The sequence below is a fragment of the Pyrus communis genome, chromosome 13 (assembly GCF_963583255.1).
Source record: "Pyrus communis chromosome 13, drPyrComm1.1, whole genome shotgun sequence".
Classification (NCBI taxonomy): Eukaryota; Viridiplantae; Streptophyta; class Magnoliopsida; order Rosales; family Rosaceae; genus Pyrus; species Pyrus communis.
In genome coordinates, this window is record NC_084815.1 from 4,206,380 (window position 1) to 4,216,808 (window position 10,429).

Genomic DNA, 10,429 nt, shown 5'->3' on the forward strand with positions numbered 1-10,429 from the left:
AAAAAAACAAAAAAATAACCGATTAGAAGTAGAAGGTGCTCCGACACGATCCTTCCGAAACAAAAAACGGATTGCAATTAGTTTGATAATGATCTAGTGACGGTACTTCTTTGGCCCGACCAAGGAATCCTTGTATAAGAGGCAAAAGTAATTGTGTACTATTGTCGACCAAAGATTTCTCCATGAACAATGGGAATTGGAGTTTAAGTTTGAAGAAGGTGAAGAAGTCCTTGACCAACAACCAATTGAGGAAGATTTATTGAGTCACAGATGGTAAACAAAATTTCAAGCCATCAAAATTTGATGGGAAAACTCAAAGGATGTGCACTCAAGCCATAACACATAAATTCCTCATCATATAAGCTCCATTATTTTCATCATCCCAGAAAATTCTTTTAATAAAATGCTTTAGGAGGTTCAAAATCCTAAAACAAGCTCTAAAATACAGGAGTAAACTTCCATACCAACAAATTCTTCATTAATTAAAAAAAAACGAAAAAGAAAACTCTTCAAACATTGTAGCACTCTCCCAACCTTTTTCTCTCTACTATAGGAAAAACAAAAATCAATGGGGCAAATCGAAAAACGGAAAACTATTGAGCTAAAAATTGGAATTTTTCAAAGGAAGATTATTGAGTACCAAGTACCACAAACCTTCATCTCGATATAAGAAGATAGGGACTGCATATTCCTCAACAGCCGCCTCACACCTTCTTACCTCAGAAGAATTGAAACCTTATGCCATTACTTGCTGCAAACAGGTTGTATTCTTCAATGGTAGCCTCCTTGTAACACGCCTGATCATTCTCAACATGATCCGAACATTTTAAGGGAGAATCCGTAACGGTCTGTTCTTTCGAAGGCATACATCCTGGTGGATTAGCAACAGGGCCACCATAATGGAATAAGGAAAAGCCATCATTGTTCGTATGTAATTTTCCAGAATTATCATCATGCGCTCTTTCTCCAGTTGGTGGTGCTTGCCTTGAATGCGCTCCAGATGGATCCACACTCTCTGTACTAGCTTCTTTAGGATAGTCTTGCATACACGGGGTAGATATCTGAGCGTGCTCCTCTCTGTTGATGACTGGCTGATAAATTGGAACGGGGCCAGGGGTAAACAAGGGAGGTACGTGCTGCACAGGATACTGCATGCAGAAGCCTGAATTTCCATTTATACCATACCCAAGAGGACCAGCATATAAGTAATGGTTCGGAAATGTTAGCATTCCATTTGCTGGAGCAGCAGGCCATGAAACTGGACTTTGGTGAAAGTAACCCATTGTTGAAGGACCTTGAAACACAGGAAACTGTACATTTTGGTTATGCATCGGAGGAAGCATCCCATGATGCTGTGAACCAACATTAACAGCAGACAAACCATTATCAAAACTCTGAGCAATTTTTGTTGATGGATTCCCAAAAATGTTACTCCCTGCTCCACTCAGTGAAGGACCAATCGGTGTCCTGGTTTCGATAGACTCTCCTTTTGCACTCTGATTATTCTCCATACCAACTTCATGGTCTCGGAAACCATTTGGAATGAATATAGAAGTTTCCTTTCCTCCTGATTGCTGGCTGGCATCTTCTGAATCTGATGTGGATGAAGATTCCTGATGTCCATGATTTGACGAGGTTGTATTGCTATCTCCCTCACTTAGGCATGACGAGCAGTTATCGGAATTAGAAGTACTGCTGACAGTGGGGTCAGAAGTTCCATTTGATGTAGAGTCAATGGAATTAAGTACAGAACCGATAGGGCATAATCCAATCTCCTCATAAGTGGCTTTTGTTGAGTTGCAAGAATCCTGTGCTCCTGCATGAAATCCACTCTGACAGTTGACATCCATTCCTGTGCTGGATTTTCTTGATTCCTTCAAGTTATTATCCTCATCAATCTCACCTGCATCTACCCGATCTTCACATGTACCTATATCACCAGGTGACTTCACGATTTTATCTTCATCCTTGAAAGCAGATGACCTCAAGGTAACATCGGAGTCTGAGTTACTTCTAGGATACATGGGCTCCCAAATTTTCTTGGGATGAACCAAATCTCTACCAGGATTGTCCCCATAATTGACTTTGCTTTTGGGTCTTACACAACTATCACGCAAGTCTCCTACTTGGTTATACCTGTTACCACGATAGAATTGCTTGGACATATCTAATGCAGATTCTGCCTTACTTGCAGTTTTAGTATCCCATCCCAATCCGGCAGCAGAAACATGGGGCTCTACCTTTGCTCTATATTCAGTGTTTTTGTTACAGCTGCAAGAATTGAAGTCGTATCTGTCACTCATCCTGTTACTTGGGGAGAGAAACTTCTCAGTAAACTTAGGACCACTATGTCGACCATTGGACTTCGGGCCATTCACTCTTAATTGCCTATTTGATCCATTGATGACCCTTGATGGAGTCTCAAAATTATCAGCATTACATCTCGACTCAGATCTACTAACCACAGAAGCACTGTCTGAAACAGCAGCATATCTGCGTCGGTCAGACCACTTCAAAGATGCATCTAGTTGAGCTTCTCTCCTATATTTTAATCTCCGTCGTGAAAACTTTGATTGCTCAACTGTAAAAGAACCACTATCACCTCTTCCATTGGTGATTTCACCATCAGGACTATCATAACAGTGGTCTTCACTTTTTGAAATGATAAAATCTTTTTGGGACTGTTCATCACGTGTCTCAGGAGATCCAGGCCTAGATAGAATCTGATCATCAGCTTCAATAACTGAATCCTTGCAGCTAATGGAACTATTAGGCTCCTCATCAGCATGTAGTGATGATTCTTCCTTTGAGACAACATCAAGAGCAGGAATTTCATTTACTTCAGAACATTCCATATCTTTGTCTTTTTCTTTCCCTTTCAACCTCTCCTTTCTTCGCAACTTTTTCTCTCTTTCTTTTGTTCTTCTCCTCTCTTTGCGCTCTTCTTCTTCACGCTTTTCTTTTTCTTCCTCTTCTAGAAGCTTCATCTGTAGAGAAAAGGTGCAAAGTCATCAGAAGTGTTTCTCCTAAAACGCAAAATGGCTCCTCATTTTTCTACCCAGTATGTTATCTTTGAATATATAACAAGGTTTTTACAGCCCGAAATGTAACAAGATTTAAGACCTGCTTTTCAAGAGTAATTATATCTTTGCAGGCAACATGAACTCGCTCTTCCAGCAGTTTTAGTGCAAGACAAACAAAGATGCTATGTGCATTTTGACGAGCTGTTCCTTCTCTAAATGCTTTTTCCACCTGAAAGATTGGCATTCACAATCAGACACAGAATACGTATATTACAGTCACACACAACATGCATACTAAGAAATCTGCCAGCAATGCAAGCACACACACATAGTGAGTAGTTTTACAGCATCATGCCAACATAACTCCGAACTCCAAAAATCTAAGCATCTCTGCCATGAAGACATTGTGTGCAACATGCAGCCACACTCATTTTCTTTTGCTTTTTATCCTCATTTTGGCTAAGTACAACCTAACATTGAATCTTTAACCCTCTCCCCACCGTAGTTGCTCCAAGGAAAACGCAACTTTTAAATACCATTTCCTCAATAGTTAAATAAAAAGGTTTAAATAGTAACAATTCCGAACTATTGTGATTGCATTCCCTAGGCACCATTGACAACACCACTATTTGACATCATTCCTAGCATAGAAAATATAATTTATCTCTCTTACTTTCCACATTACACCCAGATGTCTTATAGACTGAATTGCATACTACCTAACTGAGGTTTAAGAATACAATATGGTATATGAAGGATCTTCATTTATGTTAACACAGGTAAACAAACAAAGGAGCTGAGTTTATATAATGAACAACGATAAACTTAACACACAACATCAGCAGACTGAACATGCCTGTTCCTTGAAAATAACAGTTGCAGCATCTAGTAGAAATTCTCGAGCAAGTTCAGGACTCTTCGCATGTTTTTGCGGACGGGAGCATTCTCCATCCAGTTCATTTCCATCTTTGTCCATGGAATCATCATCCTGAAAAACACATTAAATAACAACACTTCTTTAGAACACTTCTTTAGGTCTAACCCCGTAAGATAAAATATAAATCTCAACTGCCTCTGGAGAACTGAGAACATAAATAATAACACTAAGCCTTTAGGGATCTTAACTACCTCTTCTTCCTCTGCCTCTTCAGCATGCTCAAAAAATCTTCTAATACTTTCTCCTCTTGTGATTGTTACATAGCCGTCTCCGACAATAAGCCTACAGTGAACACATTCTTGACCCTTCAATGCATGAGCTTTTACAGAAAGCTCGGTGCAACGGCCATCTAGTTTCCAAGCCCTCAGGGTAATGTAGCATGCACTTAAACCACCGAGATCTAGACCATTGACCTTCACACTCCCATTCATGCCAACATTTTCAAATTCCAGAATGTCTGATTTTCCCTCGCCTGTTCCAACTGCCCACTCAAAATGATGATATGTACCAACAGTGTCAGCAAAAGTATGGCGCCAATCAGCTTGTACTGTGGCATCAGATACCTGTAATGACAGCAAAAAAGAGATAAAAATGCCAGTCACATCATCCGTACTTATCAAAAATTAAAGTGGTTCAACTATCAAAAATTAATTATCTCACTAGTCTGCTCTTGAAAAACTTGGAGAACACAAAAATCACAACAAAAATCAGAGAAAAGAACAAAATTAAAGAAACAGTTGAGGCCACACCTCATACTGAAATGCGGTGTCTGCAACACAAAACCAATTAGTGCAGCGAGGTTCCCTCCTCAAGCGCTTCAGCTCCTTTAGCTCCTTGAACTCACGAATCACATTCCTTCTGCAATCTCTGCAAAATCTCTTGCTATCAAACCTGTGACGGGAACATCAAAATCTTAAGACAACCCAGAATAAAAGTAAATGATGAGGACTTTTAGGATATCCAAACTTAAGGAAGTAATTGCTGCAAACATAACTCTTGACTAGGCAATTTTAGAGGACCAAATAACGTATAACTGCATGCTATATACAAAACGGCCAGATGTTGCAACATGAAAAGCCACTGGTAGATTAATCTTTCACGCTATTACTTTTTATTCACCTGCACATATGTTTTGGTGAGGATTTTCAAATACCGTCATAATAGTTACTATGCGCATGAACCCAAATTCAAATGTAATTCAAAGAAAAGAGTATGTTTTAGGCCTATGTAAAGCCTTCAAGGATGCGTCGGCTAATGATGGGCTGCTATTGTACCAAGTGAACCTACTTTTCTCTTCCCTATTAGCTTCACCAGGCTGAACATCCTCAATATCATTACTAATCTTGCAGTTCTAATAACCAAAACTTCCTCCACAAACCATAACTAAACATACAGCGCTTCTCTCAACCAGAAAGAAGAAATACATCACTTCCACTATTTTATATTGAATCTCTTGAGAAAGGGATACATGAATAGCTAAACACCTGTACATGAGCCTCTCAATAAAATCCTCTTCCTTCATCCTAAGAAGGGACTGTCGAGTTTCTTCTCCAAGTGCTGACCAGAAATCAACCAATGTATCGCAAGAAAGCCTAGCAGTGTGCAATGCACAAGATTCTCTTGTTCCATGTCCTCTGCCATAACTTGCCATTCCTTGGCTTATCCAACCCCGACCTCCCCCGCCACATGCATCAGGATAAAGCAACTCACGTTCTCGTTCTCTTGCACGTGCACTGTCAAATACCTAATTCAAAAAATTAAAAAATTAAAAATTAAAAATTAAAAAAAATCAGCTACTAGAATGAAATTGGCTTGTACACCAAAGTCATGAAATAATAAAATTATAACTTACATTTTGAAGTCCCTTGAGAGACTTACAATACAAATAGCAATCAATCAGCGTCAACGACCCCTCACGTGTTATGGTTAGACCACCCCAAGGATGGACAGATGGATCTGGTATTTCGTCATGGCACCCATTAGTAATACTTGATCCACCATCGTTTTGATTTTTGGAGGCCCTTGACCTGTTGCAAGATAGTTGCTCGCATGTTCCCTCCTGCTTCAAAGACTTGCCATACATGACAATCTGAAAAAAACCTTCAAGCAGTAACCCATTGCATCTAGAGCAGTACATGTTCTTCCGAGCTTGTTCGAAAAGGGTTTGCTTGTCAATCCTGAGAAGCTTCTGTCGAGCTTGTGGTGATAGATCACTCCAAAACTACATCAAAGGTATATAGAACTTCATATGAGACTTGTCAGACAACAATGAGTAAAAAAAAAAAGAAACCGAATAATTATAGGTTATTATACAATCCATAAATTCCCAAATACGTATTACTACAAGGAACTTCTTATTCAATCCCAACTGCAAACACCATCAAACCAACCACAGTTTTAGGATCAGTAACTGGGAAATGATATCATTGATCAAGAAACAATGGATGCAACTTTTCTACCTGCAACGTGCTTGCGTCGATGAAAGAGTCTACATGTGTAAGTCTGTGAATACGTTCTATGTCCAAGCCTGTAAGCGTTACTAACTTACTATAAACTAAGCAATAAAGGTGCACTAAACTTGGTATAACCAGACAGCTTCATTCAGATATCGCGCCTGGATAATACAAAAACATAAAATTTCTTTCTTTTGTACATACTTTTCTTCCGTTACCACGCATGTGAAGAGCCATTTGGAAACAAAAACATAATGAGAAACATTCTCCAATAACGGTACACATTACGCAATTATTAACTCAATTACATAATTACAAGATTATATTCTCACTACGGACATATATATACACACACAAACAAGTAAAGTGGATCTCATTAACAAAACACCGATATTCCGACGAAAATCAGCCCCCCAATGAACAATCAAACAAGTACAAATAGTACAAGATCCAATTCAAACGCAAAACACCCATTTAATTCGTTGATCAAACACCCATTTAATTCGTTGATCAAACACAATATGAAAAGTAATCCAAATTAATCTCAACCCAAATTTAAAGAAAAAATCGAATAAATTAAAAAAAATAGAGTACCCTCTGGAGCTGATTGTAGCTAACATCGTCACGATGCTTGGACCAAAATTCGTTGGGCGAAGATAGTGAGTAAATGGGCGACAACCCATTACTGAATTGGTCATTTCTCTGAGCTAAACCGGGCATATTTGGTTCAAGCACTCATAGAATTCTCATTCACCGGCTCTTCCCATCCCAGGCAAGCGTTCGCCGTCCGATTCGGATCCAATCCGATCAAAAATCAAGCATTTAATGAATAAAACAAACGACAATTAATCTGGGGATTATAGATCGAGGAGTGGACGGTTCTCGGATCGAAATGAATTGCGTCGGAGGTGAATCGGATTGGGATAGTGGGTTGAATTGAATTGGATTGGATTGGATTGCAGGGGTGAGAAGTGACAAGGGATTCAGAGAGAAAGTGGGATGCAATGGGGGTTTTGGTTGAGGACGATGAGATTTGGTGCTGCGTATATATTTGGAGAGAGAGGAGAGGGACAAGGGAAGGCTTTGGTAATGGTAACTTGGTTACCTCTACGAGAGGCGCGGTTAAAACGAAATGAGCCAGAGAAAGAGAGAGAGGGAAATACTGTTTTACGTTACAAATTAACAGGATTAAAATTCCAAAATAATTTCATAATTTGATACTTTCTTTTCAATCATCCGTCTGAATAAATTTATATACATTTTTTTTTTTTGGAGAAGATATAATATAGTTCGATTTTTTTCTGCTTTAGGTATTTAATTTTCATAATTGGACAATATTTGTATAGTATTACATATAGGGCGGGTTTATATAGCAAAAATTTGCGTTAATAATCCGTAGGTAATCGGTTACTGTTTTCGCTCTTCTTTGTATAACTTTATAAGAAAACCCGAATCAGAAATTGATTGGAAGCAATTACAATGAATAAGTTGAGTTTGATTGCCCCCCAATATTCTAGTGTTTCTATTCTTTTCAAATATAAATACATACATGATAGGTTTATTTAGCGGGAACACGCGCCAAAAAAGAGTAGCTAATTAGTTACTATTCCCGCCGTTCTTTGATATTTTCTTATAAATAATGTGATTCAAAACTTGATTGGAAACAATTACGATTAATAACTTGAATTCAAGTAGTTTAGTATTTCTATTCCTTTTTGTACATGAAATTCATATAGGGTGGGTTTATTTAGCAAGGATACGCACCTAGAACTAATATGTAATCAATTAATGTTTGCTTTTCTTTGTTATCTTTTCTATAAGAAAATAGGAATATTGGGCCTGGGTTCTACAAACTAGGGGTGGGCAAACGGGTAGAGGAACCGCGGGTAGGGGCGGGTAGTGTATGTTCGAGGCGGGTACGGGCCAGGTCCTTTTTTTTTGGGAACAAACGGGGCGTGGCGGGTCGGGGCATGGTTATTTACGGGGCGGGCCGGTTCCAAAACCTTAGAAAAACGGGGCCTCGGGCCGGCCCGTTTCATATTATAATCAACGGTCGAGATTGAATGATAACCTATCATTCAATCTGAACCGTTAATTTGTAACCTAGGTTTCCAAATCAGTTTCAGACTTCAGTGTTCAGTCTCGATCTCTCCAACACTCCAACCCTCTCTCAAATTCGCGATGCCGCTCCTCCGTCCACCTTCTCCGACACGACTCCGGCTAGCCACAAGCAAGCCACACACACAGACAAGCACACGCACCCTGCTACTCATTCTCTCACTCCTACGCCCCACCTCTCCACCGTCACTCCCTTGAGCCTCGACTCCCTCAACGGCTACTGTCTAGTAGTGTCTACCATCGGCGTCGAGTTGGCCACCAAGACTTTCTGGGGTGGGAAAGTCGAACCTGCTTTCCAGGTTCACCAGGAACGAGTTTAATTCGGAGTCCAAGTCTACCATTGGCGTCGTCGTCGAGTTCGCCACCAAGACTTTGACCGTTGATTCCAAGCTCATCAAGGCTCAGATTTGGGACACTGTTGGCCAAGAAAGGTGATATTTTTTTCTCCTATTTCTTTTTTCGTCTCAGTATTCTCTATATTTTTAGTTTTTCTAATTTGGGTTTGATTATCTAGCTGATTACTGAAAAATATTTGATATATATATAATATATTGGTTTGAGTTTTGATTGAATGGTATGCTCAATAGTTAGTTTGACTTTTGGTTTGAGTTTTGATTGGTTTGAGTTCTGTGATCAGACAAACAATCTAGTTGGATTAGGTATGTATGCAATAAAACTACAGTTCATTGTTTGTTCATATAGTTGGAAACTTGGAATATGGTAAAGATCTTCAGATGAATGAATCTGTGCAGTTTTGAATATATATATATGCGCAATTTTGAATCTGTGCAGTTTTTGAATATATATATATATATGTGTGTGTGTGTGTGTGTGTGTGTGTGTGTGTGTGCAGTTTTGAATCTGTGCAGTTTTTTAATACATATATATATATATATATATGTGTGCAGTTTTGAATCTGCACATATATATTCTGTTGTTGGATATATACATGTGCAGTTTTGAATCTGTGCAGTTTTTGAATCTGTGCATAACTGTAGTTTTTGCTTCTTCTGTGTTGTGCAATGTGCATTTCTATGTGGTGTGCGTTTATGTGTTGTGTGTTGAGCTTAGCTGTGTGTGTTTTGAAAACAGTGAACATGCTTCCCCCATGAGTTGCTTGTCTCTTTGTATGTTAGATAGACACTGAAGTTGAAGCTCCATATCACGTTTAGCAGTAGGATTTGTCGAATATTTGGCATTATTGTTGTTATTATGTTTCCTTGGCTCTTTTTACATTTGACTTGTCCATGCGATGTCTTATATTTTTTTTGTTGCAGGCGTCGTGATCATAATGGGGAGTCATTTTATGGATTGGAAATTTTGGATGAAAGGGTGAATATTTGCTCGTTCTATTTCAGTTTTTGTGAACCGTATAAGCAATTCTACTTTAGCACATAACCTCATTCTGCTATTTGGTTCTACAAGCTTCTTCCTTTTCGATCGGCACTGGAACCACACCTCATTCTGCTTCAATCTTAGTATGCCCATAACCAGATTAAAAAAAATAAAAAAAAAAGTTATTGGACCCGTGGACCCGTCCCGAACCGGCCCGTTTGATACGGGCCGGGTTAGGTCCAGTTCCCAAACTTAAATCCCTACACCCGGCCCGTTACATTTTAAAACGGGTAGGTCTGGTTCTTCCAAATTTGGGCCCGGCCCGTGCCCAGCCCTATTACAAACCCCACTTCTCTCTCGCTAGCCTGCAGCCCAACCGATCAAAATAATAATTTTTTTTTTACATAAAGCTACATATTTTTGGGGTCGTTCTCTAAAACTTTCACACAAAGCGTTCGAAGCTACCCACTATCATTATATTTGTTTTCAATTGCTTTATATATTATGTCTTTTATATATTGTCTTTTTTGCAGTTATTATGAACCTGAAGTTTCGGAAAAGTG

General features: G+C 39.1%; 1 protein-coding gene across 1 annotated transcript; it reads right to left on the reverse strand.

The window, feature by feature from the left end:
• Positions 1-323: 323 nt before the first annotated feature.
• Positions 324-7,488, reverse strand: LOC137712886 (uncharacterized). The gene is made up of 8 exons (XM_068452069.1): positions 7,008-7,488; positions 5,813-6,181; positions 5,445-5,704; positions 4,710-4,851; positions 4,152-4,523; positions 3,880-4,011; positions 3,124-3,252; positions 324-2,987 (listed from the first exon to the last, which is right to left on the reverse strand). Exons 1-8 carry the CDS (start codon positions 7,131-7,133, stop codon positions 720-722), a joined length of 3,798 nt encoding a protein of 1,265 aa, XP_068308170.1. The 5' UTR covers positions 7,134-7,488; the 3' UTR covers positions 324-719.
• Positions 7,489-10,429: the final 2,941 nt, after the last annotated feature.